Source organism: Melanostigma gelatinosum (assembly GCF_949748355.1).
Source record: "Melanostigma gelatinosum genome assembly, chromosome: 3".
NCBI lineage: Eukaryota > Metazoa > Chordata > Actinopteri > Perciformes > Zoarcidae > Melanostigma > Melanostigma gelatinosum.
Genome location: NC_136636.1, coordinates 15,584,568 through 15,610,906, shown reverse-complemented (window position 1 = coordinate 15,610,906; position 26,339 = coordinate 15,584,568). Strand labels below are relative to the sequence as shown.

Genomic DNA, 26,339 nt, shown 5'->3' with positions numbered 1-26,339 from the left:
CTTTCAAAGCGGGAACTAAAGATCAGTGAACTCAGAACTTACCACTGAGATATGAGACGGATTAATTGGTTATCAACCTGTTGTATTCCTTTTTATTTATTTTCCTCCAGGAGGAGGTGGTGCCCCAAAATGACACAGAGAGACTTAACTACGACGAATATTAAACGACTAAAAGAGAGCAAAGCAACAGCAAAGAGAAACAAATTGTTTACAAAAAGACACCAATGAACTACAAATACACCCAACATGACGACAAGAAGATAGAAAATGACCACAAAGACGCATACAATGACTCCAAAGAGACATAAACTGACCACAGAGAGATACAAAATGACCACAAAAGGACACAAAATATTTACAAAGAAACACAAATGAACTACAATTAGACACAACGTGACTACAAGGAGACAGAAACTGAAGAGATAAGAACCACAGAGAGATGTGTAATTACTGCAAAGAGACACAAAACAACAACAAAAATAATCCACCGACGCCTATCAGTCACCATATCTTGTACTTTACCTCCATGTGTGGTTGTGAATCCCTGGATAGTCAGTTATTTGGTTTGGTGAAGATTACCCCAAAGCAGCTCATCTTCAGTCCTCCCACAGCTGAGCTCATCGGGATATAGATGAGAGGTTGTTTGATCTTGGTTCAGGAACAATGGAAGTCCAAGTTCAGACCGAAACAAACATGCAGAAACGTATGACGATTTACCAGATAAAACGATGGTTACTCATAAAGACTTCTCACACTCGCTGTTGGACACAAGAATGTAGAAGTGCTGATCCTTGATACTTTTAACACCTTCAATAATTGGATGGACAGGATGAGCTTGCTTGTGAGTGTGCATAATCACCCGGCACTTAATTAAATTAATTACAGTTACTTAAGTCAACTTAATGGTAACAAACATTTAAGTGCCCTTCAATTAATCCAAGGACACTTGACATGCAGGAAACAAGAAAAGAAGACATATTACGTAGGTGAAAAAAGGCGGTCCTAGAAATTTGTTTTAAGTGGGAGTTAAAGTGAAGCGTTACCATATTGGTTTTACCATACCTGTTTGTTCATCAACACATAGATGATAGGATTGAACAATGCTGAGCTCTTTGAGAAGAAAGCAGGGACAGCCATGGATGCTGCTGAGAACGCAGCTCCCTTGTTGAAGAAGATCCATGCAGCAAAGCTATGGAGTCCAGGCCACCAGGAAGCCACACACCATCAGGATGCACATACGTGTCACTTCCTTCTCAGCCTTTTGGATGGATACAGAGTCCTGCTGCTGGGCTGCGGCCTGAAAAGTATCATCAGTTATTCAATATTCTTTAACATTGATAAGGTTCAAATCAACAATGTAAAAAATCTCATTAGATAAAGTTACTGTCTCTTACGGCCTTCACTGTGCACACTGAATTTCCATAAGTGAAGCAGATGGTGAAGACAGGAAGACAGAAGTGGCAGGTGAACATGTACATGACGTATGATTCATTGTTGTAGCCTGGGGCCGTGGCATAGTAGTCTGGTCCGCAGGAAACCTGAATACCCTCAGGAATCTACCTACAATTACAAAACATGCAATGTGGGACGCAACATAAAAAATGTTGACATTACATGTTGCAACCTTTCTGTGTCTAACCTTTGAGAGAAATCAGGAAAAGAATAAGAAAATAACAAACTGCAGTTTCAAGTGGGACAGCAATTGTGCAATGTTAAATGTTAAAGGCCATTGTACAGTGAAAATGCTCGGATTGTTGTACAAGCTTTAAAAAAAAGCATAATGGCAGTGGCACCAAAAGTACCGTGTGTGTTACCATGTAATGACAACTCCGAGGAATCCTGATTCCAGAACTATGGGAAATGAGTGAAATGTCATAATCAATGGATTGTCCCTTTAAAATACTAATCAATAGGTTTTGATGCATGCATTGTTTAAAGCAAAGACAATCACCTTAAAGTGAGACAGCCAATACGCATCTGCAAAGGCTACAAAATGCTAACCAGATGCTAAGGTCTAATAAGTAAAATAGTGACAGCAAATGTTGTCAGTCAGTAGCCTGTCATCAGTGTTGATTAAAATCCTTGAACAGATGAACTAATTCCCTCTAGTAAGGCAATTTGTTCCCATGAGAAAAAAACAAGAGCAAATCATTTGATTTGTTTGGTAAATATGAAACTACAGCATAAAGATTGGAGTCATTTGATCCTCTGAAATGTTATTTGTGGCTGAAGTAGATTTAAGAAAGCTATAAGAAAGCTAGCCTTTTTGTTTTGGTTTATGTTGTTGTTAGATTTGTTGCTTGTTTACAAACCTCCATCTGAAGATCATCTTTAACATTGTGTTGAGAAAATGAAGAAAAAAACCACCCGAGCTGCGTTATGATCACCCAATGTATACAACTGTACGCCTGCACAACTTTGGGAGTTTGCTTGGTCAAAGTTGAACCAGAGAAATATGTTGAATGTTTTCAAAAGGCAATTTGTCTGATAACCTTTACTTGTACTGTTGTTTCTTTTCTAATCCAGTGGTGTAAATAACATGGTTTACCTGGGTGTTTGTTCTACTATGCGATCATGTGACTGTGTTGTATCTCTACTAAAACTATTCGAGTAACAGCACTACATCCCAACACCTTGGTTAAGATGTTGGTGAGTAAAATGTTTGCAGACCAAATTGGAAGAATGAACAAGATGAAAAAAATAGGTTGCTAATTAAGAGTGTGGTAAATTCTGCAACGAAAGACTTATCCATTCTTTGTTCTTCCACCTCTAGTTCTGGGGAATTACCTTGACCAGCCAACGAGAGGAGGGACAGCACAGGAGGCAGCCATGATCCAGGTGAATGCACAACCTGTTCCAAATATCTGGAGAAAAATGATAATACAACCATGGTAATGCCCTGGATGTACAAACAGGAAACCATCTATCACACAGCTTTCATAAGTGTGCCAATTCCCGCAAGTGGGATTTCCAAGGAGCTTGTGTTTATCTGCTTAGCATCCAAAAATTGTCACTAGCAAGCTGTTAAACCGGAGGGGTTTGGCCCATTCTGATCTTCAATCCGTAATTCAGAGGCGTTGAGCAGCTTGTCTGGGAGTCAGGGCACACGTTAGAGGTGGTACCTGTCACCTTCAATTCACGTAGTCTTCAAATGTGATTACAGCGGCCACATACTAACTCCAGAGTTCAAGGACCTCAAAGTGGCCTGTGAGGCAAAAAAGTCAGGTATATTTTATCATGCTCCTCTCATGATGGTAATGAGATTGATTCTGTTTCGGGGACATATAGAGGCCAATATTGCCGCTAATAAATATAGGTACAATAAAATGTAATGCTGGCTGCTCTGTTTTTGTGATTTAAAACATGCACGTCTAATTATTTAGACGTAATGGTAGATACTGGAAACAACCTACATTGTGTCTCCTTGTCAGTGGCAGAACAAGTATTCTAAAAGCACAAGCAGCAAAAATATATAATAAATAAAAAAGTTAAAGTATTTATTATAGTCTACAGAATAGCCAATTACAAAATAATGTATGTTATATTACTGAAATATAATTATTGATGTTTTACGTTATGTGTCTAACTGTAAAGTTGCAGCAACAGCTAAATGTGGGGCTTATTTTTGACTTCATACACTGCTATATATATATATATATATATATATATATATATATATATATATATATATATATATATATATATATATATATATAGTCAAAAATCAGAGCTTATTGGAAGCATTGGAATGTATGCGGTATATTTGTGTATTTTCTAATATCTGTCCCGAGTAGAGTTGAAACATTTTTGTTGATCAGGAAAATAATAGGCAACTGTTTTGACAGCTGTTATAATCAATTTGAAGTACAATAGTGGTTGTTTGGTTTATTGGATGTTTTCTGTTGCTGTTTCTGCAAATAGCCTGCAAATAGTGGAGTTCAACCTTAGGTGTGAGGGAAAATAACCATATACAAGGACTGAATCATATTTTCATTTGCTGCTGTAGCACCCTCTGGTGGTCTATTATATACTGCTCAGAAACGTTCAATATTAGCAAATGAATGATGGTAGTTGTTTGATGCTGTTTTGTAGGGTATCAGCATTCGTGCCAAATATAGGAACAGCATTCAAATATGTATCTATGCTGGCTCTATTATTGGTTCAAAGAGTCCAAACCACCATGTTAAATTACCTCAAAATTATGCTTCACAGGACTGCATGGGATATGTGTTCGTTTTGTCTAATATTTGAATGTATTTTTGACATAATGTTTAAGGTTTCATTTGATATAAATTGCCAATTTTGGGTGTTTTAAGGGATTCATTAGGGTTTGCATGTTACTAATTGACTGAATGTATTTCTACTGTTTTGTTTTTGTAAAAAACTACAATATTCTTCATATTCCCAGGTAGGAAGAAAATGTTGAAGTGATACATTGCGTATGTGCATGGATATACTCCTACAAAAAGGGACCAGACCTTGGACACCTTATTGCAGCAGGATATATCCTGCTGCAATAAGGTTTTAATAACAATGTATACATACATTGTTATTGAAGCGGAGTGTTTCGAACAGAGACCTGCAGCGCCTCCCTGTGGCCAAACCTTGAATAGGCAATGGACAGATATGTCTGTTTCTTGTCTTACACAAGGTACAAAAATAACGTTGCAGGGTAAGAAAGAGATAAATGTGGAAAATGATCACCAGGTAGACCTACATTTGACTAAGAATTACACGAAGAAATTTAGAAATATGAAGTGCCTTGGGTAAGGGGTAAATTCATCAATCAAGTTTATTTATAGGCGTAGACTTAAAGTGCTTCAAAAATAAAACAAAGGCAAAGATCATCCATGACGAAAATATATAACTAGAGAGGTGAACTCAGTTGGGCCCAGGTCTCTGCCAGGTGTGTCTGCAACGACCGCTGTTGTATTGTGATTGAATACAACCAGTGATGTAAAGCGTTGTCAAACTGACTTGATTCAAATAAAAAAAGCAAGCGACTCAAAGTCATCGTATAATACTATCGTGCCAAAAAACAAAGGCAAACTCATTAATCTATAAAAAAAAAAAACATACAAGATAGAAACATTAAGATCAACAGGTATTATAATAAAAAGGGAATACAATAAGAGGGTGTTATTATAATTGTTGAAAAGATGATAATAATACAGATTATAGTGACTAATTCCAGCAATAGCCACTCGGCTGGGTGCGGGAGAAGACCATGTTTCTTACTCGCTTCAATAAAGAGATTCCAGGCGCTTTCACTTTTGGGTGAGGTTCCCATTTAATTTGGTTGACAAAAAACTGCGGTTGAGTCGGACAGTTTAAAGCCACCTTCAAAGAATAAACAGGAAGTCACAGTGATTGATTCTGCGCAGGCCTGGCTTATCTCGAACGGGCCTATTCGCTGTCTGTTGCACCTGTGCCCATACATAAATTACCTGCCACACTAATCCGCACTGCCACCCGTGGTCAACCTGAGGTAGGCTCCCAATACACTGTATATAAATATCGTACACACAGACAGAACTAATGGCTCCTACACAGATTCTAAAACAAAAGTGTTACCTCTTAACCACACACTAAACAGAACTAAAAGTTTTGGGAAAAAAGATATGTTTCTTGTTTCCTTTAAAAGCAGACAATGTTTCCTCAAGTAAGCTCTTCTTTGTATTTATAGTGGAAATAAGACACGGGGAGTTGCTCAAGCAAAAAGCAATGCTTTACAATGTAAAGCTTAAAACTGGTTTATTTATAACTGAATTAGTTATGTTGATAGCTTCTACACAAAGCATTTTATATTGCTGCCCACACTATTTGTATTTACACTGTAATTAAAGTGTAAGATGGCTGAACAATGACACTTGTTACACTGAACACGCAATGTGTTGAATTACAGCCTGCATACCAAGTTTTCCCTCAGTTTCAGGTATTAAGGCAAAGAGGTGTGGTCTCATAAATTACACAGTTGCATTGGCAGGTTTTGCACTCACCTAACAATATTATTTACCTCTATACATTATTACCCATTTTATATTCCCATTTTCCCTATGGATGTTACTAATTTACAAACTGCTAAATTCATTAGAATGCTTTCTTTCTCAGGCTTCCATGTGTTTCTGAATAACTATAGTTATGTACCCAATAGTTATGTATCAAACACTATTTAAAACTGTAATATTTAAATTACATTAGGATTTGAAAATGAATGATACAAAAACGTATTTAAGATATTGCCATTATTATTAATATTGTGAACCAGTTTGTCACCACCTTGTGTTTGTCAACCTATAAAGATACTATAACATAAGTATTTAATAGCATTGCAGTAATTAAGTAACGCCTACTGACAACGTTCCCCACCAACATACGCAAGACATACTCTCTATAAATGTGTATGGTCAAAAGAAAGTTTTTCCTTTGCATGAACACAAAATGATTTTGTAGCTCAATTCCTGATGAAACCTCTTCTACTAGACTTCTTGTTTTATACCCCCATATCAATAGTTGTAATAACAATAATGGACATTTAATAAGGTCATCTTCCAGTGTGATTTCCAAAAGCAACTGCACTCCTCAGGGCTTTTATTATTATTTCAGTACTTTTTCTTGCAGTTTAGACAATGGATGATCGCTGAGCTCTGTCACCTTTGTCATCAGGACTTACTGTTGTGCGCAGTGTGTACAAGCCCGTAAAAGTACGAAATGCTTCTTTATTTGACGTTGCAGTGGGTAAGTCCTTTGCTGGAGTGCAGAGAACTTTCAGTCTCTGTGTGGAGAAAGAAATGACAGTTACTAAATGTTAACGGTGGTTAAATAACAAATCAGCTGAACTATAATCACGTTTTCTCATAATAAACATCAACTGTCAGAAAAAACGACAATACAGTTTGTCTTGTTTTTTTAAATAAGACCACAGCATGCCTAATTGCTGCACTAAAAACAGTAAAATCCGGAGCAACAGCAGCAAACACCACAAACTTTTTGAATTTTTACAAACTGTTCACTTGAAATACATTTACTTCGGAAAAACTTAGGAATAGGCACCAACTAGCAACCAAACGTTTGGTAGAATTTGAACTGAAAACTAACCCTGCAATAGTGTACAATTGTTTGTCGTCTTTGTAAGAAGTTTGCCCTCCTCACAACTCTGATCTACTTATTCTCACAGACTGAATTTCACTCAATACAGATACATAGTGGTGTGGATGTAACCTCAGTTATCATATTACAGACTCTAAACTGAGGTATTCAGTAAGCAATTCATACCTTTATGGTTTTTATTTTTTATTTTTGAATCTACCTTTGTAACAGTGACATGTGACTGTACCTGTCTCAGTGTTCCTGGAGTTACACTCACAGCATACAGCATCCACAGAGGAACCACGAGGGTTGAAGAGAGAGTGAAGAGTCCTCCAATGGTGTAGCCCCACCAGGGATATTCATAAGTGTTGTTGAAGGTGAGCGGAGTATAGTTGACCAAGGAGAAGAGAAATGTCAACTAAAGAAAGACCAGCAGAGTAGAGAAGGCATAAAAACACTCAAAATGATCAGATTACTCATTCTTGTGACAAACAGAAAAGAAAATTCTCAAACTAAGTTCTATAAACTTAGTTCAGGAACAAGGACCACGCCCCGAACATATCTCGTGTCCTCCGCACAAAGTATTTAAGCACAAGTGACCCATTGACTTCCTCGGCCGGAGAAGCCCAGCCATCCACATCAGTCCCTTAAGATGGTTTTGTCCAAAAAAATCACATAATAATTTATAGAATTATAATAGAATTATTATAATATATTATATATATTATGAAACATTTCTTCAGGAGGAATAACCCAGTGATTAAAAATGACATTAAATAGAAATACAATATCCCATCAATGTTGGTCTCCATCTGGTGGAGATATAGACCTTTAGGACAGAAGCCTCTGGCGGCTGTCAAATACACTTGTTTGTTAGTAAAGCATGAACAACATTACAAGGCAGGCATGTCTTCGTCTCCAATACTTACAGTACAGATAACTGGTGTAAAGTACTGCCAACAATATTTAATAAAAGGCCATGGTTGATATCCAATCATGTCCTTTATATTTTCATACTGACGATCTGCACCTGAAAAACCAAAATGTTAGTTACGTCAGCGTTATGGCCATCAACTGAAATATTCCCAGTGCTGTATGATTTTGCATACGGCTCCTCAAAATTCAGCTTCACATAGTTGGAACGACAGGAAATTTCGGGATCTCATCTTGCATTCATATTATTAGTTACACAGGTTCAAACCAGGGTTTCCCCAACCTTTAGGCTTATGTTTAGATGACCCCTTTGAAATGATAAATCTCTACATACAGTATAACTATGAACAGCTTAACAAAACCCATAACGTTTCCCTGTTTTATGTAAACAATCCAATCCTCTTAACTGCCTTGCAAACTCTCAGGTTTGGAACCACTGGTTTAAAAATAACATAATTTTATAAAGAGGGATTCAACAATGGCTCCGTCACATTTTACGAGGTTAAAAGTGCACCTCACCATAGACCCATCCAATACAGAGAGACTGAAGAATAGCAAAGAGCAGGAGTGTCATCCCACTGCAGGCATAGTAATCAAACAGCTGGAAGATATAAAGGCCTCCCTGCAAACAACAACAAGAACCAGGTCCTTCAGTTAAATTCAATACAAGGTCCTCATTGCATCATCGTCACTCTGTTTGTCCAATATATTATTGTAAAAGTATTTATCATATACAGCTACATATTAAATATTTCCTTGAGGTCATACTGTAAATGAATGCTTAATTAATGCTAAGTAATGCTAGTCGCATGTCGATGTGTCCTTGAGCAAGACACACTTAACCCCAAAAATTGCTCCTGTAGCTGTGCCTACGGTGTAGAAATGTGATAGAATCTGAATTGTAAGCCGCTTTGGATAAACGCGTCTGCTAAATGACTGTAATGTAATGTAATGTAAATCAATATCAGAAAGTTTAAAACTCACCTCTGTGACCATCAAAAGGCCGACAAAGAAACTTCCAACTGAAATGGCAAGAAGAAGGAGTTTGCGGCGACAATGGTTTTGAAAGAAATCAGGATACATGTCCGTGATGGTTGTAACCAATGCCTCCTGACATACAAACTATGGCGAAAAAGAAGACAGCTTTACACAAAATGGTAGTTTAAATCTGATTATTACATTCCAAGCAGACTTGTAGTCCTACCTCACTATCTAATCCTAAGAAGATGATCATAACGAAGAACAAAATAGCCCAGAGCTGAGGAAGTGGCATTAGAGCCACAGCACGAGGATAAGCAATGAAGGCCAACCCTGGCCCTGCAGATGTGATGGGAAAAAAATTGTCATATTTTCTTGAACGATTCAAACTGTATCTCTCTGGATTTTTGTCAGGCATTATCAATGTTCCATACCTGATTCAGCCACCATTGATATGTCCACACCTTGCTCCTTCGCCATAAAACCGAGGACAGAAAAAATGGCAAAGCCAGCTACAAAGCTGGTTAAACTGTTTAACAGGCAAAGGTAAACACAGTCTCTGTGAGAGAATAGAAATATAGGAACATTAGCACACCTCTGCTCTAATCCAAACGAATCAAATTTTGAGCACAGTCTGCGGATGAAAGAAATACAAACCTGTAGCAGTTGTTGTTGTATTTGTTGTAACTTCCTAAAGATGTCAGAACACCTGTGCAAACTCCATAGGAGTAGAAAACTTGGCTTCCAGCATCCATCCATACCTGAGGAGTTTGGATGTGTTTATGTTCAGTTTAGGTTTGTAGAGATGCATGTATTTGCCACGTTACAAAATGTTCACATGACATCACTTTGATTCTGCCATTGCAATACAGTATCCGCTCGAAGCAACTTAACCATGATTTACATTTTTAGTCATTGTGCTGCTTTTAAACGTACTATTTTAAATTAGCCACAAGTCACATAAGTTAAAAAGTGAACTTAATAAAGGCAGTTACACATTACATAAATTTGCATTGGTCAAAGATGAACAGTCTGGGATTACTAAATTAATACCTGAAACGCTTTTGCCTTGAATTTTTCTTAACGTGTGTAAATAATTATCAAACACATTTGAGGAATGCCATGCTAAAAACTTTTTCTATTGTTTTGGTAAAATGTTTGCTACCTAGCACTTTCAGGAGTAGCTAGCTCTGTTCACTAACTGCCTTTGAGACTTGTAGCTGTATTAGTTGCCAAGCCTACCATTATGCTAATAAAGACTGGGAACATGGTTAACGTTATATTTACTAAACATCAGAAGGTTATCAGTGACACTATGAGCATATAACCATGCTGATATTAGCATTTAGCTCAAACGTACAGCCTCACAAAGCAGCTAGCCAGCTGCAGCCGCTTTTGGTTATAATAAAGCACTCTCAGCACTTGGTTCAGGTTTGGTCGTACCTCTGGATCAGTGAGGCGGGATGGGTCTGGGTAGAGGAAGAACATGATTCCGTCTTTGGCCCCCGGTAATGTAAGACCCCGAACAAGCAGAACCAACAGCATTACATACGGAAATGTGGCAGTGAAGTAGACCACCTAAGACAGAAGCAACAGCTTTTGTGTTACCTTTTGAAGTTAAATATTTTAAGAAGAGGGTTTACATGAATTCATTGAAAATGAACATTAAGATTTTACTGTACCTTTCCTGTGGATTTCACTCCGTTCCAGACACAGAAGTAACACAACATCCAGGCAAGAAGGAGACAAAGTGCCAGGTCCCAACGAACATTGCCAATTTTTTCAATCCCACCGGAGAGGCCCAAGATTCTCCTTCTGTAACAAAGTGTATTAAGGAAAACACAACAAAAACAATACCTGCCCCGATATAATGCTTTCATTCATGCTACTTACTCCCAAAATTCTACAACCGAAGACGTGCTATTTCCATACAGGTGCAGAGGGGAAGTTTGATTGTGACCATGCTCAAAGCAGCCATCTTACATGAAAAGATAAGAAAGGTTGTGAAAACTTCTTTCAAAAGTGAGCACATTGCAGAGTTTTATGAGTCATTATTGCTGAGAAATAAAGTCTGGACCTGTGTTCCAGCTGTTGCGACAGGTCGCCCATGGAAGCTCTGAGCTGAAGGATAAAAACAGGTAGAGAAACGCCCAAGCCAGGATGATGATGTAATACACGCCAGCGTACAAAACCACCACCTGGCTTCCGTAACCTAAACCTGCAGAGAGATACAGATGTCAAATTGTAATACCATGAAAAATGACTATTAATGAGACATTTGTACCTTGCTTACTTACTTTTTAAAATAATTTATAAAAGCATATATTAAGATAAAATACAACTCATTGTTCAGGATTAAACTTGCATTTCCCAACCTTTTTGATTTGTGAAAAGTAAAAGTATCCAATGTTTAAAAAAGAGAAGACAATAAAAGTTAGTAAAAGTCCAAAAAATGTAGACCAATTTGTGTAGCAGAACCGTAGGTCAACACTGCTCTATGTACTGTGAGTGATCCCTGTCACATACAAATAGTCATTTTAGCCATTGTTTATATAAAAATATGAAGAATCTAGCTTTGAGTAAATACAACAGTGAGATAAATTTAAAAAAAAACACACATTGTAAGCAGAATATATTCAAATGAAATCATCTTTTACTCTTAAAGTCAACCCAATCTCCGACAATCTGTACTCGTATGCAAACATATTAATTACACAGAATCGTTTTGAGCTGATACAATAAAGTGCCGACAAACACTATAAAGACTAACCTTCAAAAAGAGGGCAGATTTTCCTCCAACATGTAATTCCACCCTGACTGGTGTACTGGCCCAAAGATGTCTCCAGGAAGAAGAGGGGGATGCCACAAGTGAACAAAAACAAAACATATGGTATGAAGAAAACCCCTTTAAAATAAAAATGAAATATCTGGTTAAAATATTGATAAATATGCATACATTTGTGCACACAAATAATGATTTGTAAAATGAATGCAGTTAAGCGGCGAGAAGAAACAGGTGTCATTATGTTAACATTAAGAAATCCTAGTTACCGGTACTTTATAACAACACTGAGTTGTAAAGTTGAGTTGTAGGGTTTCTTTTGCTAAATATTGTCCTAAAAGACAATCGTAATCCCTTCTGGCTGGCTATGACACAGTCATTTTTACACCTGGCCACAACAACAACGATTTACCTCCTCCATTTTTGTAGCAAAGGTATGGGAATCTCCAGACGTTTCCCAGACCGACAATGTTTCCGACCACTGCCAGGATGAACTCAATCTTACTGCCCCACTGCTCCCTCTCCTGAGGTTTGTGTTGAGCATGTCCTGGTCTTGACCCACAGTTCATCACATTTAGTTTCACCTGTGAGTTCTGTCTTTGGTCCATGTCAACCTTTAGTAACAATTGCATTTTGTCAGTGATGTTGGAAACACCAAACAATGGCATGACTTTGTGGTAGATTAACCTGTAGTGAATTCAAGATATATATGTTTTAGGGTCAAATACATTTCCTTTCTAGAAAATGAAAAACATTGAAAGATTGCTTTTAATACCTTAAACAATAGCTAAACAAGACCTACACTGTAATCAAATAACAGTCCAATAAAATCAGTCAAAGTCAAACCTGAAAGAAGTTTGAGTATTTCCTCCTCTGACAGTTGTATTCTGAAAGAAAAGGCCAGCCTCTCTCCAGGAATAAGCTGAACGAAATGGGTTTCTGTGAGGAGTGGCCACTGAGACTAACTTAACCAGTCTTTTATTTGGAAACCAACAGAAACCACCAGAGCAGGGCTAGAGCATAACCATTATATATAAATGCAGCTCATCTGTTGTTCTTGTTGTACATTTGAAAAAGTATCATGGTTGCTGTAGTTAGTTTATCATAAATCAATAGACGCATTGGGAAACACGACTAATCTACCTCGATAAGTATTTAAAAGTAGCCACTTCGATCAGCTACAACATTACAATTATTTGATGCACAAGTATTACCAATCTATTAATATCAAACAATAAATACGACGATTGTCAACAACGAGCACTAACTTAGTTTTGATACTTTGAGAACATTTGAGCTGATAATACTTCTTTGCTTAAGGTTTTAGATTTATTCTACTTGAAAATTAATATTTCCACATTGTGGTAGGCCTATTAGTAATGTGTTTATGTTATATGCTGTTCAGATAAAAATACACAAAGTTCTGTTTCAAGCTATATTTTCACCTGAGTTTGAAGGCTATCTTGGACAGGTTGTCCCCTTCTTGGTGTCACATTGCATAACAAAACTAACAAAAGCAGCTAATCTGAGTATAAGATTTCTCACCTCTCTCCGTCTCATTGTTCTTCCAGAAAACCAAAGCCCGAAACCAGTCATTTCTATTTATGATTTTTGGGTTTGAGGCTTGGATCTTGTGGTGTTTTTACATAATTCTGCATACCTGACGGTTGTACCAAATAGAGTACATCGTGGTCAAATAAAAGAGATATCTTGCTTATTTTTGATGTGATGCTGCCAAGTGCTTTTTAATACCAGAGACAAATGTTTTTGGTATGCACACTCAACACCAAAGAGACTAAATGACGACTTGAGCTTAAAATGTTGATGTTAAAGACAATTTGTGATCTTTTGAAACCCACAAACTATGAATGTGAAAACTGACCACTTAATTGTGTAAGAACATCCGTAAAACCAGCCTGCCATTTCGTGTATTTTAATGGTGAACCATTGATGCCCAACCGTGAGGGGTGAACCATAGTGTCCAATTAAGTGAAATTGGATATTTTCCCACGGCACACCTGACGATTAATTCCCTCCATTCCTTACTGCATGTCCAAACAAAGTCAAATGCTGCATGTACTGTATGTAGGCACTAGAGGGAGCCAATGATCTGCTCTCTCTTAAAGTATACTCTATCTTCATTGTGCATGAAAGGCCTATTATACATGATACTAATGCAGACATATGCAATCACCACATGTTATCATGTTTATTACACAGCTGGATGAACATCATCTAATAGTTTGCAATACAACATTTTTGTCAGTTTGCTGGTGCACTTACCTTCGAGTTATTGTACAGTATACATGTATTTTGTATTTTCAACTTCATTTTAGTACTTGCCTTATGTTACTTGCATTTCTATTTTGTCTTTGTATGTATTTCCTGTCTGTCTGTAACTTTGTGTCGTGTTGTGTCTTAACCAGGCATCTCTTGAGAATGACATGATGTCTCAATGAGCATATAACCTCTAAATTAAGGTTCAATTTAAGTAAAGAAAAAGAAGAAATCACTGAATCTCCTGACGGAGACTGGACAGCTCTTTTTCTGCACCCATCCCCTGTTTCTAATAAGTTGTTATGCTTACACAGAAAAATAGGTCACTTGTCAGTGCCTTGCAAAACAACCCATATGAGCCAAAAAGGCCAGAAATGTTGTGGTCATGGTTAAAAATGTGCTCAGGGCAGGTAAGGGAAAGGCGGTGGGGAAGGTTAAAAGAGGAGCTGGGATAGAAACCACAGTCTCCCGTGTCAGTGTCAGAAAATTCAGGCCCAACTATCCAACAAACTGCCTTCACAGAGAGAAAGAGCTTTTGTGTCTGGACAACAACAAGAGGTTGCTTGTCATGAAACATCTACATTCAGTACTGTGGGTCATTTTAAGCATTTGAACAAATATTGTTTCTGTCCCTCTGTTTTACTTTTTGACTGTCATTCAAATGGATCCTATTTGTTGGAATGCTGTTAAGCATTCCAACTATTGTTATCCTGTTTCTTTATTGTTGGAATGCTGTTAAGCATTCTCTCTCTCCTCACAAATTCTTTCTTCTCTCGCTCTCTCACAAATTCTTTCTTCTCTCTCTCTCTCTCACAAATTCTTTCTTCTCTCTCTCTCTCACAAATTCTTTCTTCTCTCTCTCACAAATTCTTTCTTCTCTCTCTCTCACACAAATTCTTTCTTCTCTCTCTCACCAATTGTTGGAATGCTGTTAAGCATTCCAACAATTGTTATCCTGTTTCTTTATTCAACTTCTATTTCTTCCATGCCCCTCTTCTCCTCCTTCATTTTTTAAGCTACAGAAACCGTTCAACTATTAAAATGTTCAGCTCTTTCACCAGAGGTGTGCTATGACTTTTTATATTTCTAACCTTTAAACTTTTTGAATGATTAAGCTTTTTATTTTTTCAATAGGATCTCTATGGAGAATATTTTCAAATGGCTTCAGGCACACAGGTGTTCGCGATTAAGCCAATTAGTGATGTTGATAAACTAGAAGGTTTTTCAGCAGTGCAGTTTAAATGCTTTCGAGCTTCAACATTTTTCAAACAGATAGTCTCCCATTTCTTAATTTTCAGCAATGTTTTCACAATTAATTTCAGCTTTCAGCATTCCAACGCATTTTCAGCAGAAAATGCTTTTTCTAGTTTGTTCCCTATCACCTCCTGGCAGATGTTTGACAAGGACGAAACACACCCAGTGTACTGAATGTCAAACCGCTCCTCTTCCTGGAATGAAGCAAAGCCTGTAAACCCCTCCTTCCTTTGTGCTCAAACACCGAGTTCTAGTTGGTCCAAATATTTTCTACTAGTACTGCTACTACTGCTACTTCTTCTACTGCCATTATTATTACTATTACTTCTACTGTTATATTAAATACTACGACCAATACTACAGCTATTACTGCTGATACTACGTCTTCTACTACTTCTTCTAATTACTAATACTTCTACTACTAATAATACTTCTCCTACAACTACAACTACAATTTCTACTGCTACTACAAATACCACTACTGCTACTACTAGTACTTATTCTAATGCTACTAATACTTCTACAAATAATACTTCCACACATTTTTACAGGATCTGTTCTTCAACTCACCCTTCCTCTCATTCATTAATATCGGAGCAATAGGAGCTACGGTTATGGGAGTTTTGAGGATTTGTTTCAGAGGTGTTTCCCTGTTTTATCTCCATGAAAAAGCTGCAGGGACACAGGTGTTCGCGATTAAGCCAATTAGTGATGTTGATAAACACACAGACTCACAGACACACGCGCACATACTGTTGTGGAATATTTCTATGAATAGTCGGGATAAGAGTGTCAAAGTGTTATCAAATCAATGTCAAATGAAACAGAGTCTGGATGAACGATCAAAGTTGTAATAGTCAATTTATTTGCTTGCAAGCAAAGAGAACACAGTCTCACAGATACATCACCGTCATCTGCAAGAGGTGATCTGACGACACAGTTAAATGCATGGACATTTATACCCAACCAGCATGCTGTTATCTCGGTTCGCAAACAAGAATAAACAGAAGAAGGAAACCAGTTAAGGCAGATGTTTTTCTTTGAAGCATAGTGTCCTGTCTTTACGATAACCTGAAGGCACTTTATGGCCTGTTTACAAATCCCTTTGTTATCAGTTTGCCCCACAATAAACCATGGATACACCCAGTCAGATGCTTCCTTTGATGTCACTGTGACCTGGTCAAAGAGTTAAGTCACAGTATTGCAGAGACGGAATAAGCCTGTGAACCATCACACATCATATATGCCTGCAGAGGGTCATGCCCTTCAGCTGATGCCCATCAAGGGAAATACCGCAATCATGACCCCTGTGTGTGTCCCCGTCTTTAAAGACAGAAACAATGCACAGGAACAAACAGATAACAAGATAAACAAGGTTTAGTGCCTGAACTTCTAAAACTTACATTATTTAACCCTAAAGCAGTAGACTGACATATTTTCCCATAACAATACACTCCTCTCCCTCTCTCTCTGTGTCTCTCTCAGTCAGTCATTCAGGTCTTAGGGATCTTTAGAGGTCTTTCCCCCCTCCTCCACCCCCCCCCCCCCACACACACACACACACGCGCCATTTTAAAATAAAAGCCCCACCGAATGAATTCTAACTGAAATGCTTGTGATGAGCCTGTCATTTAATAACCGGTTTGTGTTTATCTAACATTATGATTCTGTCTCCTTTCCTCTTCTCCCCCACACCCCACACCCCATTTCAAAATAAAAGCCCCAGAGAGTGAATTCTAACTGAACTGTTTGTGATGAAGCCTGTCATTTAATAACCTCTGTTTATGTGTGTCAAACATTATGATTATGTATCCTCTCCCCCTCCCTCCCCCACCCAGCCCCACCCTTTCAAAATAAAAGCCCCATGGATTAACTGTATGTAAACATTAAGCTCAAAATTCGGCTTTTTTGTTGAAATAATGAATGCTCTTACTAATACTGCGACAACTACTACTGCTGCTAATATTTCTAGTATTACTACGACTACTGCTGCTACTACTTCTACTACAACTTTTGCTGTTGCTACTATTACTAGTGCTATTACTGCTACCATCAATATTATCACTACCACTACTGCTATTACTACCACTACGACTATTACTTATACTACAACTGCTACTACTGCTATCCATGCTACTACCAGTACTAATACTACGACAGCTATTAGTACGACTGCTACTAGTACTACTACTACTGCAATTCAAATACTGCCATTACTTCTACTACTACTACTGTTATATTAAATACTACGACCACTACTACAGCTATTACTACTACTACTGATACTAGGCTACTACTTCTTCTAAATACTACTACTTCTTCTAAATACCAATACTTCTTCTTAATACTAATACTTCTACTACGAATGATACTTCTACTACAACTATGACTTATACTACTACTGTTACAAATATCACTACTGCTACGACTACTACTTATTCTAATGCTACTAATACTTCTACTACTAATAATACTTCTACTTCAAATACAACTTCTATTACTACAAATATCACTACTTCTGAAATTTGTTTAAGCTACAGAAATTGTTCAAATATCAAAATGCTCAGCTCTTTCAGGAGAGGGGTGCTTTGACTTTTCATATTTGTAATCTTTAAACTTTTTGAATTAAGCTTTTTGCAATTTTCTTTTGAATGGGATCTCTATGGAGAAAATCTTAAAAATCCAGTTATACTTCAACTTTCAAAGCCTTCTTCTTCCTCATACTTTCAGCTACAGACACCATAGTTAGACATTTCAACTAGAAGGTTTTTCAGCAGTGCAGTTTAAATGCTTTCGAGCTTCAACATTTTTCAAACAGATAGTCTCCCATTTCTTAATTTTCAGCAATTTTTTCACAATTAATTTCATCTTTCAGCATTCCAACGCATTTTCAGCAGAAAATGCTTTTTCTAGTTTGTTCCCTATCACCTCCTGGCAGATGTTTGACAAGGACGAAACACACCCAGTGTACTGAATGTCAAACCGCTCCTCTTCCTGGAATGAAGCAAAGCCTGTAAACCCCTCCTTCCTTTGTGCTCAAACACCGAGTTCTAGTTGGTCCAAATATTTTCTACTAGTACTGCTACTACTGCTACTTCTTCTACTGCCATTATTATTACTATTACTTCTACTGTTATATTAAATACTACCACCAATACTACAGCTATTACTGCTGATACTACGTCTTCTACTACTTCTTCTAATTACTAATACTTCTACTACTAATAATACTTCTCCTACAACTACAACTACAATTTCTACTGCTACTACAAATACCACTACTGCTACTACTAGTACTTATTCTAATGCTACTAATACTTCTACAAATAATACTTCCACACATTTTTACAGGATCTGTTCTTCAACTCACCCTTCCTCTCATTCATTAATATCGGAGCAATAGGAGCTACGGTTATGGGAGTTTTGAGGATTTGTTTCAGAGGTGTTTCCCTGTTTTATCTCCATGAAAAAGCTGCAGGGACACAGGTGTTCGCGATTAAGCCAATTAGTGATGTTGATAAACACACAGACACACGCGCACATACACTCCTCTCCCTCTCTCTCTCTGTAACTTCAGAGGTCTTTCCCCCCTCCTCCACCCCCCCCCCCCCACACACACACACACACCCCATTTTTAAATAAAAGCAGCGCACATATGATTTGTTGCAGCTGTTACGTGTTGCATCTCGGCCAATCAGACATGAGGATTCTGATAAGTTTCCTGATTCGAGTGACATTTACACACACCGCGACACAAGAGGGAGAGACGAGGAAAGACATGGCAGAGCAGGACAACAGTCATGTAAGCTGTAAAAGATAAAACATTGGACAATCTCCAAATGAGAAAGTTTGCCAGAGATATCAGCGCCTCTCTCTCTGCCTCTCTCTCGCTCTCTCTCTCACAAATTCTTTCTTCTCTCTCTCTCACAAATTCTTTCTTCTCTCTCTCTCACAAATTCTTTCTTCTCTCTCTCTCACAAATTCTTTCTTCTCTCTCTCTCACAAATTCTTTCTTCTCTCTCTCGCTCTCTCTCACAAATTGTTTCTTCTCTCTCTCTCTCAAATTCTTTCTTCTCTCTCTCTCTCTCATAAATTCTTTCTTCTCTCTCTCTCTCCTCACAAATTCTTTCTTCTCTCTCACAAATTCTTTCTTCTCTCTCTCACAAATTCTTTCTTCTCTCTCTCTCTCACAAATTCTTTCTTCTCTCTCTCACAAATTCTTTCTTCTCTCTCTCTCACACAAATTCTTTCTTCTCTCTCTCACCAATTGTTGGAATGCTGTTAAGCATTCCAACAATTGTTATCCTGTTTCTTTATTCAACTTCTATTTCTTCCGTGCCCCTCTTCTCCTCCTTCATTTTTTAAGCTACAGAAACCGTTCAACTATTAAAATGTTCAGCTCTTTCACCAGAGGTGTGCTATGACTTTTTATATTTCTAACCTTTAAACTTTTTGAATTATTAAGCTTTTTATTTTTTCAATAGGATCTCTATGGAGAATATTTTCAAATGGCTTCAGGCACACAGGTGTTCGCGATTGAGCTAATTAGTGATGTTGATAAACACAGACTCACAGACACACGCGCACATACACTCCTCTCCCTCTCTCTCTCTGTGTCTCTCATACAGTCATTCAGGTCTTAGGGATCTTTAGAGGTCTTTCCCCCCCCCCATACACGCCATTTTAAAATAAAAGCCCCACAGAATGAATCCTAACTGAAATGCTTGTGATGAGCCTGTCATTTAATAACCGGTTTGTGTTTATCTAACATTATGATTCTGTCTCCTCTCCCCTTCTCCCCCACACCCCACACCCCATTTCAAAATAAAAGCCCCCAGAGAGTGAATTCTAACTGAACTGCTTGTGATGAAGCCTGTCATTTAATAACCTCTGTTTATGTGTCAAACATGATGATTATGTCTCCTCTCCCCCTCCCTCCCCCACCCAGTCCCACCCTTTCAAAATAAAAGCCTCATGGATTAACTGTATTTAAACGTTTCACTCAAAATTAGGCTTTTTTTGTTGAAATAATGAATGCTCTTACTAATACTGTGACAACTACTACTACTGCTAATATTTCTAGTATTACCACTACTACTACAACTTTTGCTGTTGCTACTATTACTACTACTGCTACTGCTATTACTGCTACCATAAATATTATTACTACCACTACTGCTATTACTACCACTACCACTACTATTATTACTGATACCACAACTGCTAATACTGCTATTCCTGCTACTACCAGTACTAATAACCAGTACTAATACTACTACAGCTATTAGTACGACTGCTGATACGACTACTTCTACTACTTCTTCTAATTACAAATACTTCGATGACAACTTCTACTACTACTGCTACTACAAATATCACTACTGCTACAACTAGTACTTATTCAAATGCTACTCATTCTGTCACGGGAGTTCACAGATAGGACCCAAACGCAAGACCACAGGAGACAGAAGTGAATGTTAAACAGGCTTTATTTATAGACAGGTGGGTGCAGGTGTGGAGCCCGTGGTCCGACACCCGAGTGGCAGATCGACAGTGTGATGTCCCGTGGCTCGACACTGGAGAGTTGACAGATCGACGGTGTGAGTCCCGTGGCTCGACACTGGAGGGCTGGTGAGTTGACGGCGTGAAGTCCCGTGGCTCGATACTGGAGTCGACAGAGTGTAATCCGTAGACCACAACGAGAGCAGAGCGGCGGAGCGCATCCACAAAACACAAGGAGGGCAGAGCGGCGAAGTGTAATCCACAGACACAAGGAGGGCAGAGGAGCGGAGTGTAATCCACAGACACAAGGCGGGCAGAGGAACCACGGGGTTTCAGCGGGAGAAGACGGTACGACCTGACACTCCCAGACTGCAGGACCAGAGTTTATATAGTGGCAGGCTACTCATTAAGGGGCCCCGAGTCTGGTGTGTCAGGCTGCAGGAGGTGATCAGCTTGAGTGTCCTCAGCCGTGCACGATTAAGGGTGCGGCCCTGGGAGGTGTCTGAAGGCAGAGGACAAACAGAGCACATGGCACACCACAACAGACAGGGGAATCCTGGATCCTGACAGTACCCCCCCCTTAAGGCACGGATTCCAGACGTAACACAAGACCCAACACAGGGCGGGTGGAGGGGGTCCGGAGGAGGGATGTCCCCACAGCTATAAGGCCGACTAGGGTGGGCGGCGGGGGTCCGGAGGAGGGGTGACAGGATCTGACCCGCCACGGGGCCGCCGAAGAGCGTCGGCCCCCGGTGCTCCGGCGGACGGCCGGGAGGGCAGAAGGGCTCCGGACACGGGTGCTCCGGCGGACGGCCGGGAGGGCAGAAGGGCTCCGGCCACGGGTGCTCCGGCGGACGGCCGGGCGGGCGGAAGGGCTCCGGCCCCGGGTGCTCCGGCGGACGGCCGGGCGGGCGGAAGGGCTCTGGAGAATAGGATGCTGGTGCCGCAGTGGCAGGTACTGGAGGCCTCCGCTGCTCCGCGACGGCAGCGGGCACTGGAGGTCGCTGCTGCTCAGAGACGGCAGCGGGCACTGGAGGTCGCTGCCGCTCAGAGACGGCAACTGGAGCTGGAGGTTGCTGCCGCTCAGGGACGGCAACTGGAGGTCGTTGCGCCTCTGGGACGGCGGCCGGGTCTGGGAGAGCCTGCGGCACGGAGGCGGCGGCGGCCAGGTCCGGGGATAGCTGCGGCGCTGAGGCGGCGACAGGAACTGGAGTGGACTGCGGTGCTGAGGCGGCAGGACCTGGAGCGGGCTGCGGCGCTGAGGCGGCAGGAACTGAAGCGGGCTGCGGCGTAGAGGCGGCAGCAGCAGGAACTGGCGTAGAGGCGGCAGCGGCAGGAACTGGAGCTGGCGCTGCGGCGGCAGGAACTGGAGCGGACTGCGGCGTAGAGGCGGCAGCAACTGGAGCTGGCGCTGCGGCGGCAGGAACTGGAGCGGGCTGCGGCGTAGAGGCGGCAGCAACTGGAGCTGGCGCTGCGGCGGCAGGAACTGGCGTAGAGGCGGCCGCGGCAGGAACTGGAGCTGGCGCTGCGGCGGCAGGAACTGGAGCTGCGGCGGCAGGACCTGGAGCTGCGGCGGCAGGACCTGGAGCTGCGGCGGCAGGAACTGGAGCTGCGGCGGCAGGAACTGGAGCTGCGGTGGCAGGAACTGGAGCTGGCGCTGCGGCGGCAGGAACTGGCGCTGCGGCGGCAGGAACTGGAGCTGGCCCTGCGGCGGCAGGAACTGGAGCTGCGGCGGCAGGAACTGGAGCTGCGGCGGCAGGAACTGGAGCTGGCCCTGCGGCGGCAGGAACTGGAGCTGCGGCGGCAGGAACTGGAGCTGCGGCGGCAGGAACTGGAGCTGGCCCTGCGGCGGCAGGAACTGGAGCTGGCCCTGCGGCGGCAGGACCAGAGAGCGGCTCTGGCTCCGCGGCCGCGAGGTCCGGGGATAGCTGCGGCTCCGAGACCACAGCTGGGACTGGAGGTCGCTGCTGCTCCGGGACGGCAGCGGCAGGACCTGGAGGTCGCTGCTGCTCCGGGACGGCAGCGGCGGGACCTGGAGGTCGCTGCTGCTCCGGGACGACAGCGGCGGGAACTGGAGGTTGCTGCTGCTCCGGGATGACAGCGGCGGGAACTGGAGGTCGCTGCTGCTCCGGGACGGCAGCGGCGGGAACTGGCGGTCGCTGCTCTGGGACGGCAGCGGCGGGAGCTGGAGGTCGCTGCTGATCTGGGACGGCAGCGGCGGGAACTGGAGGTCGCTGCTGCTCCGGGATGACAGCCGCGGGAGCTGGCGGTCGCTGCTGCACTGCGACGGCAGCGGCGGGACCTGGAGGTTGCTGCTGCTCCGGGACGGCAGCGGCGGGAACGGGAGGTCGCTGCTGCACTGCGACTGCGGCGGCCGGGACTGGAGGTCGCCACGGTATGGAGACAGCGGCGGCCGGGACTGGAGGTCGCCGCGGTACGGAGACGGCGGCGGCCGGGACTGGCGAAAACTGTGCCGCAGAGGCGGTAGGAACCGGAGCTGGCGGTGGTGAAGAGGTGACAGGAACAGGAGCTGGCTGCAATGCAGTCTGACTACGGGGAGCCGGAGTCGGCCGGGCCACCGAGTGTTCCGCTACCCTTGCATGGCTCCGTCTCCGGCTGAGAAGGTGCTTGACCATATACTCAGAGTTCCCCAGAGGGTCAAAAACTCTCATCAGAGCAGTCACAAAGTCCACATACCCCACAGTATTAGGCTGGTCACTGCTCACTGTGTACATGGCCCAGTCCAAAGCCCTTCCCCGCAGTAAGCAGACCACGTAAGACACCTTGGACCTGTCTGAGGCGAAAGTCAGGGGCTGTCGGTCAAACACCCGTTGGCATAGCAACAGGAAGCCTTGACACTTCCCCAGTGTTCCATCATAGGGACTCGGAGCCGGCACGGGGGATTCCCAGACCGGCGGAGCGAGGACAGGCGGGAATAGTGCGGGTGCTGGAACGGGTGGAGACTTGACTGTCCGGGCTAGTTCCTGCCCGCACCAGCCAACCCGAGAAACCTCCGCAGCGAAACGTCTCATCTTCGCCAGGGAACGTCTCGTCTCCTCCAGCAGCCTGGTAGTGCTGTACAGCGCAGCTGCTCCTGTGGTTGCTGGGTCCCCCTCAGAGACCTCAGCTTCCATGGATTGCAGGGCTTGACGCATCTCCATGAGCCTCTGCTGGTGTGCCTCCAGCTGCGTGCTATATCCGGCCAGCGTAGCTGCTCCTGTGGTTGCTGGGTCCATTATGGTCAGGTCGTTCTGTCACGGGAGTTCACAGATAGGACCCAAACGCAAGACCACAGGAGACAGAAGTGAATGTTAAACAGGCTTTATTTATAGACAGGTGGGTGCAGGTGTGGAGCCCGTGGTCCGACACCCGAGTGGCAGATCGACAGTGTGATGTCCCGTGGCTCGACACTGGAGAGTTGACAGATCGACGGTGTGAGTCCCGTGGCTCGACACTGGAGGGCTGGTGAGTTGACGGCGTGAAGTCCCGTGGCTCGATACTGGAGTCGACAGAGTGTAATCCGTAGACCACAACGAGAGCAGAGCGGCGGAGCGCATCCACAAAACACAAGGAGGGCAGAGCGGCGAAGTGTAATCCACAGACACAAGGAGGGCAGAGGAGCGGAGTGTAATCCACAGACACAAGGCGGGCAGAGGAACCACGGGGTTTCAGCGGGAGAAGACGGTACGACCTGACACTCCCAGACTGCAGGACCAGAGTTTATATAGTGGCAGGCTACTCATTAAGGGGCCCTGAGTCTGGTGTGTCAGGCTGCAGGAGGTGATCAGCTTGAGTGTCCTCAGCCGTGCACGATTAAGGGTGCGGCCCTGGGAGGTGTCTGAAGGCAGAGGACAAACAGAGCACATGGCACACCACAACAGACAGGGGAATCCTGGATCCTGACACATACTTATACTGCGAATAATACTTCTACTACTACTACAACAAATATCACTACTGCTGGAATTCTTTTAAGCTACAGAAACCATTCGAATATCAAAATGTTCAGCTCTTTCAGGAGAGGGGTGATATAACTTCATATTTGTAATCTTTCAACTTTTTGAATTATTCAGCTTTTTGCAATTTTTTTTAAATTGGATATCTATTTTCAGCAATGTTTTTGAGATTCATTTCAGCTTTCAGCATTCCAACGCATTTTCAGCAGGAAATGCATTTTCTAGTTGAAGATAAGATACAAGTTATAAATAAATACTGAAATATGTCAAGTGAATGCCAACACAAGCATAAAACATCTATTGCTAGTCCGATTAATATTCAGTCAGGACTAGCTTTTGAATGGCATACTGTTTCTATGTAGAAACTACATGTCTGTCTAACTCAGTGTCTCAGATTTAATACATCACCTCAGTCGTCTTGACTGGAGTTAGTTTAAACATTGACATGTACACTACATAGTATAAGCTCTGGGGGGGGGATATATGTATATATGTATAAAAATAGTTATTGGAAAAAGGTTAACATAAAAAACACCATATAAAGTTACACTTTAACATTACAAGTATGTGTAAGTTTGATGAAGAATTAAGACTTGTGTTGTTGCCACAGGTGGCAGCTGTGTTTCCTTGAACTCAAGTACCCCTGTTCAGAGTCACTTTGACGAAGTTTGCCAAAGATAATTCATTTACAACCAGTACAGTGTTTTGTCCTGTACCTTATACCTTCTGCAGCCGGCACACTTGTTGCAAGCGCCTCTGTCAGAGATACGCAGAAAGACTAAAGTGGAGACGAGTATTTTGAGATGGAAAAACCTGAAACAAAGTCAGAACACCCACTAGGATGTCAATCTGCTTCAGACAATAGCAAATGGTGACTATACGAATCATCTGATTTCCCTTTTTATTGATTAGCAACTTTGCTGTTTTACAAACAAATATTCGTGGGAAAAAAAACAGGAAAAGACAGAAACAGATACCGATAAAGCAAATACTACCAATATGTCGATAAAATATGCAAGAAAAAAACATGTTAAACTAAATGCACTCATCAAGAACCAGACACAGTTGTGAGTGTGTGCGTGTGTGTGTGTGTGTTTCACATACTGCATACATTTGTGGTATTTCACACAGCATGTGTTGAAATCGTTTGTGGTGAATGTAACGTAACGTTGTGGTGGAGGGCTGTGAATGCTGGACCTTTAGGGTGCCTGTGTGGGACAGAGACTGGCGCAGAGGGAGGGAGAGAAAGGATCATCTTGGGTCACCAGCTGTGCTTTTGTGTCAATAACAATCCTTTTTGTGGCTGTCAGTAATTATTTACCTTAACTTACTTTCAGGTTTATTATAAATATGTGAAGTTATAATCATACTGTTTCTGTTCATCTTCAAGTATTCCCTTTTGTGTGCTGTAGTTTTGTTGTACATTTTTTTGTGGCTACAGTTTTTAATTGCTCTGGAATTCATCTGTTAATGACTGTTAATGTGTCATATTAGAGTATTTGGTCGCAAATTAGTGTGTTCCCTGTTATATTATCATACAATAGAAATCTGTTGTTCCAGTACAATGT

At 41.7% G+C, this 26,339-nt stretch overlaps 1 protein-coding gene and 1 pseudogene across 2 annotated transcripts; both read right to left on the bottom strand.

The window, feature by feature from the left end:
• Positions 1–552: 552 nt before the first annotated feature.
• Positions 553–6,505, bottom strand: LOC306775647 (green-sensitive opsin-like; annotated as a pseudogene). Its single transcript has 5 exons — positions 6,500–6,505; positions 2,788–2,864; positions 1,395–1,560; positions 1,063–1,297; positions 553–648 (listed from the first exon to the last, which is right to left on the bottom strand). The product of its transcript is annotated as a green-sensitive opsin-like (transcript).
• Positions 6,506–6,622: 117 nt separating this feature from the next.
• Positions 6,623–12,390, bottom strand: slc6a22.2 (solute carrier family 6 member 22, tandem duplicate 2; the record flags this gene model as incomplete). Its single annotated transcript, XM_079266106.1, has 14 exons — positions 6,623–6,775; positions 7,337–7,507; positions 8,019–8,119; positions 8,542–8,644; positions 9,007–9,144; positions 9,227–9,339; positions 9,435–9,559; positions 9,658–9,761; positions 10,444–10,578; positions 10,683–10,815; positions 10,894–10,978; positions 11,078–11,218; positions 11,771–11,905; positions 12,195–12,390. 14 exons carry the CDS (start codon positions 12,388–12,390, stop codon positions 6,623–6,625), a joined length of 1,833 nt encoding a protein of 610 aa, XP_079122232.1.
• Between the last annotated feature and the right edge of the window lie 13,949 nt (positions 12,391–26,339).